This window comes from Dermochelys coriacea, chromosome 6 (assembly GCF_009764565.3).
Source record: "Dermochelys coriacea isolate rDerCor1 chromosome 6, rDerCor1.pri.v4, whole genome shotgun sequence".
NCBI lineage: Eukaryota > Metazoa > Chordata > Testudines > Dermochelyidae > Dermochelys > Dermochelys coriacea.
Genome location: NC_050073.1, coordinates 86,608,238 through 86,629,599, shown reverse-complemented (window position 1 = coordinate 86,629,599; position 21,362 = coordinate 86,608,238). Strand labels below are relative to the sequence as shown.

General features: G+C 47.4%; 1 protein-coding gene across 4 annotated transcripts in view; it reads right to left on the bottom strand.

The window, feature by feature from the left end:
• Window positions 1–201: 201 nt before the first annotated feature.
• Window positions 202–21,362, bottom strand: part of IFT43 (intraflagellar transport 43) — a 70,192-nt gene continuing 49,031 nt past the window's right edge. For all 4 annotated transcript variants that reach the window (XM_043516218.1, XM_043516219.1, XM_043516217.1 and 1 more), the window contains 4 exons: window positions 4,647–4,719; window positions 3,103–3,178; window positions 1,526–1,588; window positions 202–706 (listed from right to left, as the gene is read on the bottom strand). In XM_043516218.1, coding sequence (XP_043372153.1) covers window positions 587–706; window positions 1,526–1,588; window positions 3,103–3,178; window positions 4,647–4,719 — 332 coding nt within the window. In that variant the 3' untranslated portion in view covers window positions 202–586. The remainder of the gene's footprint in view (window positions 707–1,525; window positions 1,589–3,102; window positions 3,179–4,646; window positions 4,720–21,362) is intronic.

Below are 21,362 nucleotides of genomic sequence, written 5' to 3'. Positions count from 1 at the left end.
TCCCTCTGACTCAATAAGGAGCTATTATTCCAAGCATAGGGCTAAAGGACAGTGGGTTGCTGGAGGTATTACCTCTGGATGGGATATAAAACTGAGGTCTGGACCACTAGTGGCATCTGTTGTGAGAGAAGGATGGTAACCTGTCCTGGGCAAATTCAACCTAAACTCCCTTTGCAGCCTCAAGAGGAAGCCATGTTCCTTTTAATTTCCTGTCCTACCCTTTGTGCAGTGTGGCTGTTAAACAGCTGCCATGTTTCCATTCCAGAACAGGGTGCACTGCAGCAGCAGCAGACAAGATCCCTACAGTAACTTGTAAAATCTTGGGATGAAGAGCTAGCGAAATGGAAGCGATTGTTTAAACATAAATGCTTTTTTGTATTTGAAATTATTCAGTGTGGCATTTTGAGAACAAAAATATTCTTGTTACAAAATACCTGTATTAAGTCAAGCCCACTTTCCTATCATGCTCCCACCTCCTTTACTTTCAGATCTGGAATATTTTCTCAAATACAAGAGTTGATTAAAAAAAAACAACGAGTGCTAACTATTTGTAGCTGTCTGAGCCTTGTGCCGAGCTGGCCAGAGCTCAGATGTTCTTGGGCTGACCCAAGGGCTCATCTCTCTCAGACTGTCCCAGGTCCCACTCAGTCACGAGTTCTGAAGACACCTCCATGTACAGATGGTCCCAGTCCCAGCAGACATCCTCCTACCAAGAGAAAAGAAAGAAAAATACTGAATTGCTACAGGTCCCTGAATGCTGCTAAATGGCCAGGCTGGCCAGGTGAGCCGCCCTAGAGAGACGCTGTAACAGCCTCAGAGAACTACCACTATGCGCACAGAGGGGGCATTAGGGCAGGGCCCTAGATTCCATTAGGAGCACTAGAAATCCCAGGAAAAAGGTGGTTTCAATCCCTGCCACAATTTATAGATTTTGACAGGTCGCGTTGTGTTTTTAAAATTCACCAAAAAAAGCAAATTATAGATTGAACCAGGCACAGTGCAGAGAGAGTTTGTGAAATCTCCACCCCTACACAACTTTGCCAATGCAGCTCAGTCCTAACCTGCAGAAACCCTGCTATTTCAGTCCTGGGCTTCCCCCAGTTCTGCTGATGCTCCTCCGTCCTGACCTGTTGTTCCAGACTTGGGCTCCCCCTATTCTCCTGTCTTTGCCCCTCAGTGGAGCTGGAGCTAGCGGTGGCGCTTAGATGCAGAATTTAATAGAACATTGAGTGTGTCAAGAGCCCCGCGCCCAGGTCAGAGACAGTCCCCAATAATTCCTTTGTCGGCTCTTTTGCACAGGAGGGCCCAGTTGGAAGCAGTGCCACAAGCTTTGGCACACTAAGAGTATCACATTCTGGGCCCCAGAAACCTCTAAAATCCAAAATCCCTTCAGACTTTATCCAACTGAGACAAGTCTGTCCCCCTCCCCCATTAATAAGGCCATGGGTATCATGTACAGCCTGACTGAGGACCTTGCAGGCCCACGCAAGCAGCTCTACTAGTTTCTGCCTCAAGACGGGCTCACCTCTCGTACTTCCTGTTCTGGGGCCAGAACTTTGGTGAGAAGCTTCAGGTCAATCTCTCCATCCTGTGAACACACAGCAGGTCACAGACTTACTCCAACAGACCAGGCACAGAGAAAAGGGACCCCGCACCTTAGCCAGGAACAGGATGTTGCTGGTGACAGCTGCATTCTTGCCTCCTTGGGGACAAATGGCTTCTTATGGGACAGGATTAGCATGTGGTGACTGGATGTGGACAGCTCAGAGGGAGGGGAAGGAGCATGTGAGACCAATCCCAGTGTTGCAACACTCACAATGCAATCACAACTGCTGTGATTTCTGGCTGAATTGGGGGTGCAGGAATTTTACCGGAGCTGGCTGCAGTTTCTCCCTTCAGCCACTCTAGGGAGCTAGCCTGCAGACATCCCATAGCAGCTGCCTGCACCGCTGTGGGACCCCATGAGCTCTGAGTGGGGCAGAGCCCAGAAACAACAAAACCTCCCACCATCCTCCACCGCAGCCCGGGAGAGTTTAATTAAATTAAGAGTCTGGGGAAACCCACTCCGCCACTGACTGGAGACAGGTGCCAGCTACCGGCACCAGCCAGGGGCGGCTGCTGGGACACAGCGAAGGGGCTGTGTGAACCAGTGAGTATAGCTGGAGGAGACGAGAGGGGAGTTTTGCCCAGCAGATGCACAAGGGAGTCAGGGCCTGCACTTGTGTGTGTACACATTTTGTGTCTGTGTCACACAAACACTGCAGGGTGAGAAGGGGGAGTTCAAAAACTAGCAGCCAAACCAAAAACAATGTCAATTTAAAAACCGCATGATTTTGGGGTTGAATTCTTAGGGCTGGCAATATGGCACTCCCCAAGGAGACAGGAAATTATGGTCTGTCACCATTTGGGTTTGTGCCTCTCAGGAACAGCTTTGGAAACTTCCTTCCTACTTGAAAAAGGCTTTTTGGGCTACAGCAGCATGAAGAACTCCTATACCCAAAGCCAGCAGCTCAGACACTAGGGGCAGGGTTACATGTGCCTCAGGCACCACGCAAAAGGACAGCACCATGGATGACCCTGGCTGAGGGAGGAGGAGCAATCCTGTGTGTATCCCAGGACCAGAGAAAGGGGCAGAGCACGGTGAAACATGGGTAGGAAATGTGTTCTAGGGACATATGCAGTATTGCTGGAGCCATGTTGGTCCCAGGATGTTAGAGAGACAAGGTGGGTGAAATAATATCTTTTATTGGACCAACAGAAAACTTGAGGGAAAACTCAAGGATGTTCTGACTGTGTAAATAAATGGCCATCTGAGTAAGATTTCCAAGTGGACACCAAGCAAAGGTGCCAGGGAGACGTTTATATCCAGTGTCAGAGGCACAGTAGGGGCTCCACCAGAGCAATGGGCACTGTACACTTAGTGCTCCCCTATACACACAAGCATTAGGGCCCCATAGCAGAGGGGAACAGACCCTTGAAAACTTGGGGGGATGGGGGTTGTGTTAGGTATCAGCTGGACGCAAGTATCTCTTTTTCTGGAGGAGGACATGAGGGAGGTGCAGAGGGGGTTATGCTGGCCACTACATAAGGGCACCCACTCACCAGGGTTTGGAAGGCAGCATACTTCATGAGGTCATTGTCCAGGTCACGGAATGTCAGCACTCTGTTCACCTGGATACTGCAAGAGGGAGGGGCAAGAAACAAAACTAGCTAAGTGTGGGAACAGCGCATGTTCCTCTAGGGAGCAGTGACACATGGATGGGAGTCTGGGAGTATCCAACTTGAGTGTCCATGTCTCCCAAGAGAAAAGAAATACATGGGTGGAGAGGATTCTGGGCACAAGCCTCTTGAGTGCTGTTTCCATACCAGATAGAACAATGATTTAGACATGGAGTATTATTATTTAATGTACCATGAATGTGAGGGAAGCCCCAGAACCTGCCATCCTCTGAGCGGTAGATGCTGTAGTTGTAGGCAGCCTATCAGCAAAAATTAGATTAGCTGTTTAGGAGAAAAGCTGTCTGATTGTTCCACCTCCTGGCTCCTAACCAGCCCTACCATGCAGCTTCCAGTATACTGGGGGGGGGGGGCTGAGTTTTCATGGCTGCTTTAAAGTCATAGTTATGTAATACAGTTTTTTTAAAAAGTGAATTGCAAAGAAAAAAAGGAGAAGGAAGGGTATTGTGCTCTCTTTTCCTTCTGTGTGATGTCACAATATAAAGGAGACCTGTAGCAATTTTATTTCTGCTTGTCGTCTTACATGAGAAATGTGGGTCTTTTCTACTCTAGAAGACTCCATGGATGTTCAGAGAACTGATAGGATCATAACATGATGAAAAACAAGGAAGTAAAATATGATTGAGAAAAAAAAAGTGATTTTTAGTCAAACTGTTAAAAGTGTTTTGAATTTGTTTTCGGTAACAGCTATTTAATTTCAATGCCCAATAAACATTTGGGAGAAAAGGCATCTTTGTTCAGGATTCAGGCACCCTTTCTCTACAATTAAGGGCCATAAAAGCTCCCAATCCATATTATCCAAGAAATCACTTCAACAAAACAGGAAAGAGCAGACTTCCCATTCCCTGATACTTCTAAGATAAAATGAAAAAACAAACAAAACAAACAAAAAGGTTAATTTTTTCCCTTTGCTGATCACCTTTGAGATAAATCCAGAACTACTTTGACTAGCACTTTTAACCAATAGGATTTGCACTACACAGATTAACTAGTCACTTGAATGAGGCAGACATCACATGGGGGGGAAAACAATTTGTGATCACATAAGTAAAGTGTGTGTGATAATACATATGCACAAAGTTACATAGGCAACCTTAAATTGGGCATTTCCTAACTTTTGAAGGTTTCACGCTGCAATTTCAATCATGTTCTTTTGATATATTTTTGTATGTATATAGAATATGCTGTAATTACTTTCTCTGTGTATTTGGAAACAACACACTGGAGCCTTACTATGCTAGAGACTCACTATCATAATACATGGCATCAAATCCTACTGAATGGGACAGCCACTGATCTCTGCAGAACACAAGGTAATGCAGGATTTAATTTCAGCAGCCATTTCTCACTGCTGATCCCCAGCTATGGGCAGTGACTCTAGACTTGTGGTCATGTGGCTGTGCTGTTACCTGGGTGGAGCTGCCACTTGCATGGCGAGATCTTCTTCCTGTACTTCCTCCAAGTCCGGGATCACTGGAATATCTGCAACAGAAAGAGGCGGAAGCAGCATGAAGACAACGGAATACTGAGCTTTCCTCCCACTTGGGAGAGAGAGAGAGAGAGAGAGGTCAGAAATCCCACCTCCCATGCTACATGAGGTGTGAATGCATTCACAGCCCTCATCACAGGAAAACAATGGCAGGTTATTTGCAATGATTAAAAAAAGCAAATAAAATAAGTCAATAAAGCTCTGAAACCTGGAGGCAAGATAAGTCCAAAGAGGGAAGCAAATTTGTGCTGCATTAGGACTTGCTCAACGGTCATGGATTCTCCATTTGGAATAACCTTGAACCTTATGATGTTTGAGTTCTTGCTGGCTGCTGCAAGCCTCAAACACGGACCTGCTGCCTGCTTGCCATCATCCCATAAGCCGGGCAAGAATTCCCTTCATACAAGAATCACTATTTGTCCAGCTCAGGTTCACATTTTATTAGAGAAGAAAAATATCAGATTTCCCTCAGAAAACTGTCATTTAAATAAGGGGGGAAATGTTTAATGAAGCCCCAAATGCCAAAAATAAAGAAGTTTGGATAGATTCCCCCTCCCAAAGGGCAAAATTCTCTGGATGTGCCTTACGCTGCAGCTGCAAATCTCATTTTGAGAGAAAGGGTGCAGAAAAGCCTGGGTGCAAACAAATGCTCCTTAGAGAAGGTGAGCTGCCTTTCTCTGAGGCAGATTCCTGGGGATATAAGGAGTGAGCAGGTGGGGGAAGGGGGTTATAGGAGCAAAACATGCTCTCCCATTGATTTTGCATGTCTTCACCAGACCCGCTAAATCGACACTCGCTGCATCAATTGCAGCAGTGTCAATCTACCAGTAAGTATAGACATGCAGCGAGTGTCGATTTAGCACGTCTGGTGAAGACGTGCTAAATCGATGGGAGATCCCTCTCCCATCAATTTCTGTACTCCACCTCCCCGAGAAGCATAAGGGAATTCGATGGGAGAACGTCTCCCGTCAACAGTGCAGTGTAGCCACCGCCGAAGGGGATCTAACTACGTCAACTTCAGTTACGTTATTCACGTAACTGAAGTTGCATAATTAGATAGATTTACCGCGGTAGCGTAGACCAGGCTTTAGGGCACGGCTACACTTCAGATGTAGAGTGCTTTGAGTTAAACCTGCCTTCGGAGAGCGCAGGAGGGGAAGCGCTGCAGTCTGTCCACACTAACAGGAACAAGCGCTCTGGCGTGGCCACATTTGCGGCACTTGCAGTGGCATTGAGAGCAGTGCATTAATGGCAGCTATCCCACAGAGCACCTCTTCCCATTCTGGTGCTGTGGCTTGTGGGAAGAGGGTGGAGGTGCGGGGCATTCTGGGTCCTGTCCCAACGCCCCATGATGCATCGGTTTGCATCCCAGCAATCCCTGTGCTTCCGTCCACATTTGGTGCCATTTTTCAACGTTTTTTGTACTGCGCGCTCTGGCTTCCCTCTCTGTCTGTGGGAATGGAGCCCGAACTGCTGAGGAGTATGCTGATGAGTCTCACCAGCACATCACATTTGGCAGCTGAATTATTCCTTATGATCCAAAGTGACAGTGAGGGCTCTGACGAGGATATTGACTCGAGTAACGCATACGACACGAGTTTGCTTGTGGCATTCACGGACATGCTCACCTCTGTGGAACGCCACTTTGGGGCTCAGGAAACAAGCACTGAGTGGTGGGATCACATCGTCATGCAAGTCTGGGATGACGAGCAGCGGCTGCAGAACTTTCAGATAAGAAAAGCCACTTTCATGGGACTGTGTGAGGAGCTTGCCCCCACCCAGCAGCGCAAGGACACGAGATTGAGAGCTGCCCTGACGGTGGAGAAGCAGGTAGGTATTGCAATCTGGAAGCTGGCAATCCAGACAGCTACCGATTGGTCGCTAACCAGTTTAGAGTGGGGAAGTCAACCGTTGGAATTGTGTTGATGCAAGTTTGTAGGGCTATTAATTGCATCCTACTCAGAAGAACTGTGACTCCGGGTAATGTACATAATGTTGTAGATGGCTTTGCACAAATGGGTTTCCCTAACTGCGGAGGGGCAATAGATGGCACACATATTCCAATTCTGGCACCAGCCCACCTAGCCTCCAAGTACATTAATCGGAAGGGGTATTTCTCTATGGTTCTTCAGATGCTTGTAGATTACTGTGGGTGCTTTGTTGACATTAATGCAGGCTGGCCCGGAAAGGTGCATGACGCACACATCTTTTGGAACACTGCCTGTTCAGGAAGCTGCAAGCCGGGACTTTTTTCCCAGACCAGAAGCTACAAGCCCACAGATCACTGTAGGGGAAGTCGAAATGCCCATTGTGATCCTTGGAGGCCCCACTTAGCCTTTAAATGCAGTGACTCATGAAACCCTACACAGGGAGCCTTGACAGCAGCAAGGAGCGGTTCAACAACAGGCTGAGCCAGTGCAGAATGACTGTGGAGTGTGCTTTTTGCAGTTTAAAGGGCTGCTGGTGCTTTCTGTATGGGAAGCTGGACCTGGCCGATGATAGCATCCCCATCGTTATTACCGCATGTTGTATCCTCCATAACATTTGTGAAGGGAAGGGTGAACGATTCACTCAGGCATAGAACTCGGAGGTTCAACACCTGGAGGCTGAATTTGAACAGCCAGAGAGCAGAGCTATTAGAGGGGCCCACTGCAGGGCTGCAAGGATTAGGGATGCCTTGAGGGAGCAATTTGAGGTTGAAAGCCACCAGTAATGTCTGGTGCCCTGCACAGGAGTGAAGTGCAGTGGTTCCAATGTTAGTAGGAATCTGTGTTTGCTACACTGACTTGCAGTGCCTGTTTCTTTCCTAGGCTAAGGTATCTTTTACTTTATGCAGTAATAAAGAATGTTTTCAAAGCCAATAAATCCATTTATTGAAAAGAAACAACTGCTTGGGAAACAGAAAGGGCAAGGGGGTGGGGTCAGGAACGGTACAATCACAGATTTGCGTATGTCCTATTATCATACTCAGCCTTCCTGACTGGAGTGCTGTGCAATGAGTGCTGCACTTCAGGATGGCTATACTGCATGGTGATTGGGGTTGAGTGCCGTGGGTAAAGGTCATAGTTTTCAGGGCTGGGTGGTGAAGTTACAGGTTCTGGAGGCAGCTGGTGGTGGTAAGAACCTGGATGTTGGGGAAAGTGGGTTGGAGGTGACATGGGGGCACAAGGAAAAGAGTTTTGGGACAAGGGCTGCTGGGGAGGGGGGACGCGCATGGTAGTGCTCTGCCTGCATGGCTACGAGCACCTGGATTGAGTCCGCTTGGCACTCCATTATGTTTATCAGCTGATCTGTACTTTGCTGCCGGAGCACCACACTTTTGTGCGGCACTTCTCATTCTGCTGGCAGATCCTCCTTTCACTATCCCACCACTCCTGCATTTTTCGATTTTCATTACTTGAATGCTGCATTACTTCATGCAACATGTCTTGCTTGCTTCCACGTGGTCTCTTTCTGATTCTTTGGAGTCTTTCGGCCAGTGATAACATGGATGGCTGAGATCTCAAGGTTGCATCTGTAAAGGCAAAATGCAACAGTTAACAGAGGCAGCATTGTTCACACCAGACAGAGCAATGACTCCCCCGTATTTAAGGGCAAGCACAGTCTACACAATAGCATAATTTGCCCGTCCCAAAGCGAGTGCACTTAACCCACAGGAGCCCCAAAATGGTGAGTAAGCACAGGGTCAAGCGTGACCGATTGTTTCACTGTCCTCTAGGTTTCTCTGCGTTGGGCAGAGCCAATAGTGGCAGGGGGCCCCCATACTGAACACTGTCCACACATTTTCTATAGGAGTTCATCCTAGAAGATCTCTCGCTGCTGAGGGTGACCTAGGAAGCTAACCTGGCTAACGCCTTGGCCCATATGCAGCTTGCCTGTGTGCAGCAATGGTCCCCCCCCGCCCATCATGGCACAGTGGCATGGACAGGTTAGCCTTACTGGGACAAGGACCACAGTGGCTATCCCGAGAAACCTGCGCAAGCGCATTGTCCAAGTTCTGGATGAGACCTTTGAAGTGATCATTGAGGCCAATTACCACAATGTGAGAGAGCACATCAATGCCCTATTCCTCATCTAGGCATGCATGCAGCCCTAACCCTCCTCACCCCAAGAGCCCGCACCGAATAACTTCCTTTCCAAAATAAAAGCCGCTTACCGGGAACCTCCTCTGGTGTTCGTCCTTTCCCTACCACCGGCCGCCATGACTGGCTACCTTCCTCCTGGCTTGAGAACAGCTCCTGGCTGCCCACATCTAGGGATACCAGGGTGTCTTCCTCCGCCTTAGCACCCTCGCTCCCGCTTTGCTCCTCCTCCTCCTGCCTTGTGGAGCTGGGCTCTGAAGTGTCCATGGTGGTACTCAGAGTGGAGGTGGGGTCACCTCCAAGTATCGCGTCCAGCTTTTTGTAGAAAAGGCAGGTCAGAGGGGCAGCACCGGAGTGGCTGTTTGCCTCGCGGGCTTTGCGGTAGGCATTCCACAGCTTCTTTACTTTAACCCTGCACTGCAGTGCGTCCTGGTCATGGCCCCTTTCCATCATGTCCCTTGATATCGGCCCGAAAGTATCATAATTCCTATGGCTGGAGCGCAGCTAGGACTGGACAGCTTCTTCCCCCCAGACACTGATGAGGTCCAGCACCTCGCAATTGCTCCATACTGGGGATCGCCTGCCGCATGGAGGCATGGTCACCTGGAAAGATTCGCCAAGAGCACCTCACCCCTTGCTGAGCAAACAAAGGGGATTTTCATAATTCCCAGAGAATTTAAAGGGCGGGTCTGATGGTTGATCACCTGAGGCAGGAGAGTAGAGTTCAAAGTGATGACCAGAGTGCCTAGAACAGGCATTGTGGGACACTTCTGGAGGCCGATCAGAACGCACTATAGGACCAGGGCGTCCACACTGGCGCCGCGGTGCTCCAGTGGGGGCGCAGCAAACATTATTCCACTCGCCGAGGTAGAGTGAGAGCGCTCTACGTGCCTTGCCAGTGTGGATGGGTAGTGAGCTAGTGCGCCTGGGGCTCCTTTATTGCACTGTAACTCGCAAGTGTAGCCAAGCCCTTAGTGTAGTGTCCCTTTAAAGGCCTATGGTTTGCCAGAAGGCTGCTCCAGGGGCCCCTGTTCCTTAGGCAGCTGGGGAGCTGAATGGCTCCGCTCTCTGGAGATTCTTCACCCAGTTGGCATCTGAATGAAGCAGGCATGCCAGGGGCTAGAGCAATCAGGCTGCTCCTGGCTCCATCTGTAGCACTGCGAACTCAGCAGTTGGCTATTTCTAGCTCTACCCTTTTTGCAGCCCAGGCTGAGATGAATATTCAGGAGCTGGAGAGACAGCCCCACCTGAAGAGTTTGGGGCTCAAGACTGGGCCTTCTTGAGCAGCTTCCTCCTCCTGCCTCCTGTCAGTGCTGTGCAGCCTCCCACAGCTCCAAATGGCACTGCTCCTGCCTCATGTCCACTCCGCATCGCCACAGGCTCCCCCAGTTCCCCTTCCCCGGCCAGAGGAGGCAGCGCTGGCCCATCTGCAGCAGAGCCTGGGTCAGCCCAGGCCTTGACGAGATGGCTGTTTGGAGCTAGCCAAACAGTGGGATTTCTCTCTAATTGGCTGCCTGCTGAAAGAGCTGAGGAGGATGGAGGCTGCAGTGAGAGGCAGTGACAGCTTGGATGATCTCAGCAAAGCCGAGCCATCCAGCTCCCCAACCGCCCAACAAATAGGTGCCTATGGCACAGCTTTCTGGCTACAGCAAACTTCATTAAGACCTTTGCAGGGAAACTGTAGCGACTTGGCCTGATCTCTCTCTGAGACAGAGAAAGGCAAAGGCTGGCAACTCCATAGCACTGAGTCACTGCGCCATTTGACAATGGCCTGTTACTGTTCTGCTCGCTGCGGAGCCCTGACCGCTCTCACAGCGGAAGCTGCCATTGCACTGATTCTTCCCAGCAGGGACTCCCAGCTGCTGGCAAGGTGCAATGAAGGGACAAAAGAACAAAAGCGATTCAGCTGACGGAGTGACTGATTTAGAGGGAGAGATTATAAGAGCTGAATATGTAGGGCTCAGCCCAGTGATAGCTATGGGGGGCAGAGTCATTGTGGATAAGGGACAAAGAGTAAGGAAGAGACAAATTGTGTAGGCTGGTTTGAGGGGATTAGCTTACAAGTACGGAGATAAAGCTGAGCAAAGAAAAGAAGTTTTGTTGAATCACAGGCAAAATGGACTAAGGGGACACCTCTAACTGCCCGTCAGAAAATGTGAGATTCCCATGGCTGAAGTCATTTAAAAGCAGGACTTGGCAAGAGCCTGGAGAGTGACTGTAGGGATTAGGGAACATTCCTGCATGGGCAGAAGCAAGGGGATGGCCAGACTAGATGGAACCTGGAGGGTCTTTTGGGTCTCTAATTTCTCAGATTGTCTGAAGTGCTGCTCAGCAGTTCAGTGGTTAAGGGGAGCTGGAGGCTTTCAAAGATGTTTGAAAGTTAGTCTATTCTTTGCTAGAGACATTTGCGAAGATACACACAAATCTATAGGCAGAGACTGGAACTGGATGTTACACTGATGACAAAATGTTCCTCTGTTAATAGAAATGAATATAAAACTAACAGAGCATTTCTATGCTCCTTTACTGAGCAGCACTCTTGGTGTCACATGCAGAAAGGATCCAGTTCTGCAAGGAGTTGAGTGTCCTCATTCCTCTTTGACTCCAATGGATTTGAGGGTGTTTGAACCCCTGCAGGATCCCTCCCTCTATCAGCTAACCAACAGCCTAGTTTACCCATTCATTATTTATTTTGATTCCTTCTCCAGTTGGGTCTCGCTCTCTTGGATTCCTTTGGGCTTTGTTGCTCCCTTTTTCTTGCAGATGGGCCACAAATGTCAGACCCAGATCAGTGATGGATCTATCACCTTGCAGGATCCTAGAGTTTTACAAATTGGATATCCTGCTGCTGGACTTGCTGACACAGGGTCAAATCCAGCTTCCATTGAATTCCATGGAAAGATTCCCACAGGCTGCAACTGGAGTGGAATGAGCCCTTACCGAGCATTGCAGTCACACAGCATTCTAAAAAAATAGACTACGGAAAGCCAGTGAATTTACCAGGTAGAAACTCTCTCTCTCTCTCTCAAGGAATTCAAGGCTCCAACACCACGTAGGTACTTTGAGAGAATCGTAGACAGTAGAATTTAGACATAAATGGAAGTGCTCTATTAGTTTCCTGCCAGCCCATCCTATGGTGGCCAGTGCAGTATTGTTCCCTATTGTATGCCATGTAGAGTCATGTCCAGTTTACCTTGAAATGTCCAATACTATGGGGCATCCCCAGCTCCCAGGCTAACAGATCTCACTTGCAAGATTTAAATGCTATTCAGCATAAAAAATTTTTTAAATTTCAACCCACTACTCGTAATTTCCTCCTCTCCTGCTTCATCCCTGTTGTGCCACTCTAAATAATTCTGCTCCCTTCTTTCTGTTCACACTCTTTGCATATTTGTAAACCATCACAGCATTGCCTTTGCCATCAGTTAGCCAAGCATCTTTTTTACTCAAGCCATCCACCCTCCTGATCATTTTTGTTGCTCTTCTCAGATCTTACTACAGTTTTTCCAATATATTTCTGGCAACACTGCTGAGAAGTTATTGCAACATTCCAGTTGCACCCCATGGCTGTGCTGTGACTGCCAACACATGCTAACTTTAAGCATTCACATCGACGTAAATGAAACTACTCACATGTTAAGTTAAGCATGTAAGTAAATGCAGGACTACGTTCTCTCTGTCTTACAATGCAGGACCCATGCACACACAGCCAGAAACTGCATTGGCCTTATTTCAGCAGCTGCAAATCTCCCAGATAGTGTATTGCCCATATCACCCTGGTCTCTCTCAGCTATCCCTGATTCTCTGGGTCCTGCCTCCTATAGAGTGTCTATATTTCAGATCTTTTCCACCAAATCAATTAATTTTGATTTTTCCATGTGGAATCTTGTTGTAATATTTTCTGTCCACATTATAATCTATCTGAAATCAGGGCCTTTGCATACGAGCCTCATACATGGCTTCATAACGTCTATACACATTGAAGAGCAGCTGGGAATCGCATTCCAGCCTGTGCATATGGGAATTGGGAACATCTTATCAAACACAAAAACATCATCATTGCAATGATGCCGCTGAAGGGCCTGCACATTGTAAAATGAAACAGAGAACAAAGGACGGCATCACAATCTGGAAACAAACAGATTCACAATGCATAGCTGTGTTTTAGAAGGAAGGGCAGTTTCCTGATCTCTAACATCTGCCAATTTCAATAAAATATTGCAGACAAGTCTTTGCAGCTGGTTGGAGACCACACTAGCCATGTTACAACCCAGATAGAATTGCTCCAGCAGGGGATTTCCCTCTCCCTATAGCACACCCTTCCCTCCCAGGCCCAGAACTCAGAGCATAAAAATAATGTAAAATCAAATGCCAATTACCAACAACAAAAACAAACAACGAATAATAATAAAATTAGGTACAAGCCATTTCTTAGCACTTCATCTCCCAACTAGACTCTGGGCCCCTTTAGTGTAACTCATGCAGGTCTGCCCTCAACCACAGCCTCCACCAGAGTTCCTCTGGTATCAGTTTTGTGATACCATGGAGAATGTTCGACTGTACCCTGCTCTTAAAAGGAGCACTCATTCCTCCCCAGTTAAAATACACCCAGTTTTCCTCCTGGTAAAATCAGTGAAGAAAGAGGAAGAGGAGTGGAAGAGGCATACGTTGGGTAATGTTTTACAGACAGAAAACAGAAGAAATAGGTTTCTGTAAGTCAGGGAAAACAACTCAAGGCCCCCCATGCTCCCGGAGTGACCTTAAGGAAACCTAGATGGGACTCCTCTTCAGACCCCAGTTTGGTTAAAGGGGATCAAATAGTAACATAAAGCACTTTCCCTTGGCATCCTCTTCCTCAGACCATGCCAGCCCAGGAATCAAACAAGGCAGAGATGGAAAATAAATATTTGAACCCCATCCTAGCCAACACAGAACTGTTTTCTGTGGTCTATTCTCCACACCTACATCTAGTCTGATTTTAAGTTTCCCAAGGAACCAGGAGCTCTCTCTTAGAGGCAATTCAACTAAGCTCATCAAACCCAGAACTACTGTGGCACTAGCCCCAAGTGATAGTTAACAGCTATGTTATAATTTCCTAGACCAAATGTAGATATCTTGTTAATAGCTGATAAAGTGTATTATTATCTCTATGACAAGAGCATCAGAGACCCCAGTCTGGTCAGGGCTGGCAGTGGGCTAGGCACTGGTCACAAAAGAATAAGAAATAATCCAGGCCCTAAAGATCATTGCATCTAAGTTATGGTGAGGCAAGTTGGTGTCAGAAAGTAGGAGTTCGGAAGGGAAGGAGGACACATGCTTACTCAGACTGGGTACTTGAATGATTAGCAGGGGAGAGTGCTTTTTAAGATATAACAAACAAGAGACACTAGTGATGGCAGTAGTCCAGGCTGGGTACCTGTGACCATCTCCCTTTCTGCCTCTTACACAGGTAACTGATCTGCAGAGGAGATAGACGGAGAGGTAGAGGCAGGAAAAGCAACTGCTAGGAGGGGTAAGAACCCACTTTACCTTACAGCCTTCACACTCCTGGCAGTTGCTTTTCCTCTGCACCTTCCTCCTCCACATGCAAGTCACACCAGCTTGTTATTTGTATTACAACAGCACCTAGAGGCCCCAAATGAGATCGAAGCCCCATTGTGCTAGGTGCTGTACAAACACCCAGTAAGGCAGTCCCTGCTCCAAAGAATTTACAGGCTAAATTGACAAGACAGAGTGGATGGGGGGAAAACAAATTCAGAGAGAAGTGGATTGCCCAAGGCCAGACAGGTCAGGCAGAGCTGGGATTGGGAGCCCTGTCTCCTTGGTGCCAGTCCAGTGCCAACACTGAGTCAGTTAAAGTACATCTTTTACAGCCACTAACCCTCCCCTTTTAATGTAGGCCCCCTAGACCTGCACCGCCATTCTCTCTGGAATCACAACTCCAAGTGCTGAGAGTCGCAATAAAAATCTCGTCGTTCACGCTTAATGAGGATTCTCTTCCCCTAGTTACGTGACATTTTCAGTGGCCAGTTCAGAATGCAAGCTCTGCACAGCAGCGATGCAGGGATCTTCGATGACCACACAATGCCATGCACACCTTTGCTGCTACTGAGACTACAGAGTGAAGACTACCCAGAGTATGGCAGCTTTGGGGGCGAGCTGACCCCTTCAAAGCAGGTTTGTTTATCCTCAGCGCACAGAATCACAGGCTCCTCACTTAAATTATGATAGAAACTAACTTAATTTTACATGTTATGAGCATGCAACTTAAATCAGGGATAATTACAATTTCTCTGCTGTTGCAAAACTTTATTTTACCGAATGCTTTTACCTTCTGCATCACGTTTGGGGAATTTTAAACAGGCAAATAGAAGAAGGTCTGATTGAAGATGAAGTTAAGTGAAAGAAATTGGTCTCATTTAGCACATGACAGGATTCATCTGTGTTCCCAAGTCCACTGAGGTAGCATCATGGGCGTTTCATATTCATGAGCTGCTGTGACACTGTGTCCCCTCATTTACAAAGCGCCGTGTTCAGCAAATTCCGTCCCTGTGGACACTCCGTGCATTTCATGGTCTTGTCAGAGAGACATCAAACACTCCATTAACCAAATACCAGAAAATGGCTTTAATTAGCGCATCTCAATCCGATAAATATTTTTCCCCCTCTAAATGGAAAAAAAAATGGAAAATAAGAGAAAAATGGAAAGCAACAGGCTTAAAAAAAACCACAAGGAGCAAGGAGCAGAGGCAGCTTCTACTGAACACACAAACAAGCTCAAAGCCTCTTGGAAGGTGGGAGCAGCAAGCAAGCAAGCAAGCAAGCAAGCAGAGAGGGAAAAGAATTGCTCTCTGGACCCCTGGCCACTCCATTTGACTGGGATGCATTCCCCAGGATCGTACCTGACCTGCTGTCAACCTGATGGCTGATCAGGAGCCATACCTGTCACCAGTGGGGAGGATGAAAGCAGAGGGCTGAAGAGAATCAGGTAGCTACCATGACTGTTGAGGTGTGGCCCTGGAAAGCTGAGAGAAGAAACTAAGGAAAAACAGTACAAGAGTCCATCTCTCTGAGAACCAGTGAGAATCTATGATGGTGGCACCACATGGGCTAGCTGCTGTGAAAAGTCACAATAATAAAGGAGCCTTCTAACCCCAAGTCATAGAAAGGTCTCAGTGGCCCCCTGACACTGAAAAGCCAAATAGTAGCTTTACAGAGACAACCATGTTAGTGGAGAACAAGAGCAAATGGTTTTGTTTTTTCTCAGCCTTCCAAGCAATGAAGTGATTATCAACTAGACAAAGGGCTGGACAGTAGATGGAGTGGCCACTCAGGCTCTTGAGCCAGGAGAGCCCCGGAGAACAGCACTGGTCCATACCACTGTAACCTGGTTGTGGCATTTGTTTCCTCAGATGCTCACCATGGTGTGACTCTGGCAGGCTGGAATCCAGTGCAACCGCTACCTTGTGCGGTGTTGCTGCTGACATACAGTATCTTCCCAGTTTGGAATCATCATTGCAAACCTCTTCCTTGGGATGGTTGAGGGAGAGGATAGAAGTGCTACAATGATGTCGTGGTATAGGGGGCAATACGGCAGTGTCCGACAAGTTACTGGACATAATACAGGGGGAGCTGGGTGAAATTATATGGCCTGTGTTATACAGGAGGTCAGACTAGAAGATGATCTAATGATCCCTTCTGACCTTATAATCTATGCACCTATGACTTTGGACAACCAGACTGGTCACTGGCAATAGAAGCACCATGAACTTGGAGACCAGGATTGAGACTGTGCTACTGGAGACTGTGCTACTGTACAGCTGGCATTAGTAGGGCACTGATCTTGGAGGCTCAAACTGCCAAAGATCTCTCTCGGTGGAGGAAACATTCAACCATGATTATTATACAGCTACCAACCTACAGACACTCCTGTCTGAACTCTGTGCCTGCTTCAGTTCCTGGAGATTTCCACTTTTCTCCTTTCAAAGGCTTCTCTCCACATCCCCCTTCATTTTTTTCCCCTTCTAAAAAGTATTAAGGCACTGGCAGGGCTCCAGCCTAGAAGGGCATGAGGCACAGGGGGGAGGGATGGGGGGAGTTCAGAAATACAAAACCCTCCTCAATAACGCTAGAGATGAGTGATTTTGCTTTAGAGCATTAATGCGACAGGGAAAGTGGCTTCTCAGAGCAGTCCTGCGGAAGTATGTTTGGGAGCAAGCGTATCTGATTCTATTTCACCCTCTTCATGTTATGCTGGAAAAACAAGACAAAATACATTTCTTTTATGCTAAATCCTTAGGTTTTTTTGTTTTTTCTTATATATATTTATTAAAAAAATGCCTTTGATCGGCAGCACCTGTGACATTTCCACATCCAGAAACTCCTCAGAAACCTCCCCCCCTCCGCACAAGGCCACCACTGCTGACAGCCAGATGGGTTTGATCACAGCCATTCCGAATCGGATTTTCATAAGACAGATGAGGAATCTTACTGCTGCTTTCTCATATCAGATGAGAAACTAAGGGGGGCGGGAGGGGTGGGGATGGGTCCTGAGGGAACGATGCTACAATCAAGGGCTACGCAGTTCTCTCTCTGTCCCTCCACTGCTGCAACGTTCAAAGGAGTTTGCCTTGAGCGGTTTTAAATGATGGAGTCTCAATTCTGTAATCAGCTTTCAAGAGCTTTTTCTTAACGGGTCTTTTAGGTAAACCTAGTCCGTCAACTACACTTATGGACTCAGCAATCATAAACCCAATATGACTGTATCTAACATAATACAGAATTTAGAGATGGAAGAGACTTACCAGAACCCATCAAGTTAATCCCCAAACAGGCCAGGATTGTTCCCTAACAGCTGTATTATTCACTGCCATGTCCAGTTTTAAATTACTCAAAACAGGGCTTTCACCATATCCCTTGGAATACACATACTCTGCTCTCCCCTTCCACTCCCACTGAAAAGACAAAGACTTCTCCAGACCAAGGCAACTCCAGGTTGTAATGTCAGCTGTCAAAGCGAGGTTAAGCTGGCCCTGACCAATCTTCCGTCTGAAGCCAGTAGCTGTTATGTGAGGCCAGTGATGGGCAGGCTCACAATGCTAATGGATTCCCCCAGACCCCGGAGGATTTTTATCCACATCACAAAACCACCACACAGAGTTTGGCCTGATGCAGAGTCCCTCTTAAACAGAAGTCCAGGGCCCGAACAGCAAAGGGCAGCAGGTCAGGACTCAGGTGCACCTACAGAGCTGTATGCCTGCACCTCCAAGAACCATCCAACTGGCAGGTGCACGGACACATGAAGTCACAGTGGGACAGACCAACATACAAGCATAATCATCACCCTCTGCCCCAGACCATCACTCCCCATTCAGCCCACTCACTCAGCTCCTCACATGCCAGGCACAGTTCTGCTCCTCTCTCCATTTCACCAATGGCAAGTGTTCACCCCACACAGCTCCCTCCACATCTCTCCTCCTCTACCTCCTCCCTTTCCCTGGTCTTTCTCCCCACATCTTTCAATTGCCCCCTTGCTCAGCCACTCTGCCCTATGCTCAGCCATTGCAACCTTCTTCAACACCAAAATCTCCCTGGAACTTACATCTCATGGGAACCTACCATCTCCTTGCCTTCCCCGCACAGATTAACTAGCCAAGAAGGCAACTAGGATACTTTATCATTAATGATTGCTGGGCAGAACTAACTTGGCCTGCACTGTGGTCCCAGCTCTGCTCTAAGCCACTTGTAGACCAGGCATTTTATTCAGTATTCCTTTTATTCAGAGCTCATGAGAAGAGGTCACTACTGTATTGCTTTGAAGTCCTGGCTCTAGGTAGCTATCACATGACAGACAGACACCCAGCTCTCCAGAGACAGAAAGACTCAGTGACCATGGCACTTCCTTCTTTCCATCTTTTAATGTTCTCCCCTCCTGTTCTAATGAAGAGGAGCTGCCCGCACACACAAGAAGGGTAAGAAGCCCACGTAAATGCTTAACACTTTATACAGAAGTCTCATAGTTAGCATCACTTCCTAGGTGGAAGCTTCCCACAAGGGGGGAAAATGGGTGTCACTTTGATAGCACTGGTTTAGTCACAGTCTCCTGGCAGCTTCTCCTGCAGGTCAGTGTGGGGTTGTCTTTGTGGCAGTCAGCCCTTCATTTCAATCAGCTCCCTTGTTCACACATACTATATCTGCTCCAAAATCACATACCACCTTTTCCCACATTCAAAATCACATACATTGTCCCCTTCCTCCAGCAATGGCCCTGCTCCAGAAGCTGTGCTCCTCCTGGGGAGCAGAGCTACCAGAGTGGGGCATTACTGAAGCAGGGGAGAAGCATGCGTGGGGGAGCCATGGCCAGGGGGATAGAGACGGCAGTCTCAGCCAATGAGCTGCAGCTGAATCACTGGATGAGGAGCTGGAGAGCAGAAGGGAATTCCAAGGGATGAAGTGGGGCTGAGGGGACATTTCTGGGAAGACATTGCAGAAGGGGCATGGCAGGGAAGGCACAAAGAGGGGACTCTCAGCTGAAGAGGTTCACTGGTTGAGGGAGGTGCCATCTCTGAAAGGAGAGGCAAGGGCATTCAGTACCCAAAAGCTGCCCAATCCAGGAGATGGCCACTTGATTGCTGCATCTGTCAGACAGATGCTGCATTGGTCAGAAAAAGCCAAGTGAACAAGTGAAATACCAGGCAGGATAAAAATAGAGCCCATGCCTGTCCCGCAGGGGAGGGGTGCACAGGGGAAGGGGCCCTTTTCATTGTGAATTTATTTATAATAACCCTTTCCTCCCTTGCGTAGCCCCAGCACAGAGCAGCCGGCGTTTACAAGACAGGGCTCTGCAGATAGCTCTTTTCTAATTCCACTGACAGCCTCACATCTCTCATCTCATCCAGCATCACTGCTGAGCTGAGCTCAACCACTTCTGCCCATTTTCCCTGTTGACATGGACAGAAAATTGAGCAATTACCCTTAAACTCCTCTCTCTCAGATCACCCAGATTGCTACACACACAGTATTAAGCCCCCAATTGCCCCTGGCCAAAAGTGGCTCAAGTAGGCCTGTCCTTTAGGAATTAAACACTTTTTTGTTGCTCATGAAGGTTTATTATTCCTAAGGTTGTCAATGTATTAAATCCTGTTAAAACAGGTTTCCCATTGTGCAGAGAGGCAGAGCTCTCCTACCAGAGCCCCACAAGCAAGGGCTCAGGCAGACACTCTGCAACCCAGCAACAGAGCAGTACCTGTTTACTGAGACCACATTTTATGTACAATTATGTGTATATGCCAGTTTGGACTGTACATCAGAGCATTGCACAAGAGCTCAGATAGTTCAACAGTGTGTACTTTAGAACAGTGTTTCTCAACCTTTTTGATACCAGGGATCAGCTTGCTGCCTTCCTAAACTGTGTCAGGGAGATCCCAGGGACCCGTCTTTGAGAAATACTGCTTTAACCCCAACATTGGTACACAGAGACACTAGTTACAGCTGGGGAGATACTGCCACTATTCTCAGGTAACTAACTTTTTTGAAAAGTTCCCCCAATTTGGAGTTAGAGTGGGAAAATGATGCTTTTTGTCAGATACACTTTTTGGCTCTCCAACACCACAAAAAATGGCTCCTTTTTAACATGTCTCACTTGTCCTGGACTAGTTCTCAGTGAGGAAGAGAGACCTGGAAAAATGGCTAGAGAAATACAGTTTAGAGAAAATGAATTGTTAGCATGGTTCTGTATATACCCCAAAACAGAGTGTCAGAGCTGCAATATCTGACCCTTCCCAGTCTTCCACAAGCTCTCTCTCCTGGAAACGTTTCACTCTTTTCTACTGTCTGCGTGACTTGTGCCATGGATTTCTTTATGTAACTCTAAAGAATCACTAAAGCCAGAAATGTCCATTCAGTCCATCTCCTTCCACAACTGTCTCTGGCCACCTTCCTCTCAGCCCTTTACACATGGTATGCCCACCCTGAACTAATCTGTGAAGCTATTATCTTCTACTTCAAACCTCTCCTCAAGAATCCAACTCAGCCATGATAGCTATAAGAAATCTCCCAACATTACATAGTTAGGTGGAATGGCAGTTGGGGAAGTCCATATTTATTTCATCAATATAATTACATGTACAAAATGTTTCTATTTGATTGTAACACCTTCTCCCACCCCCACCCCAGGCCAGATTGGAGATTCTTTGTGGCAGGGACTCTGTGTTTATGGCATCCAGTGAAATGGGACCATGATCCTGCCAGGGGTCTCTGGGCACAACTGCAGTATAAATAAGTAGTAAAACGTCCCTGGACATCAAAACTGTTGTTGAACACACAGTGTTCTTTTTCTAAGTCTGCAGTTTTTTATTTTAGTGAAAAGGTAGCACAGGAGATAAATAATGTTAATGCAACCTTATGTTGAGATTTCTAATGCATTAAAGACAAAAGATTCAAATATATGGTTCGACAGCAACCATTATTAGGCAACCCTAGCTATTCACATTAAAGGTATAACAAGCCAACACCATATGCCACATAAAAAGACCACAGCACATTCCTTGGGGAAC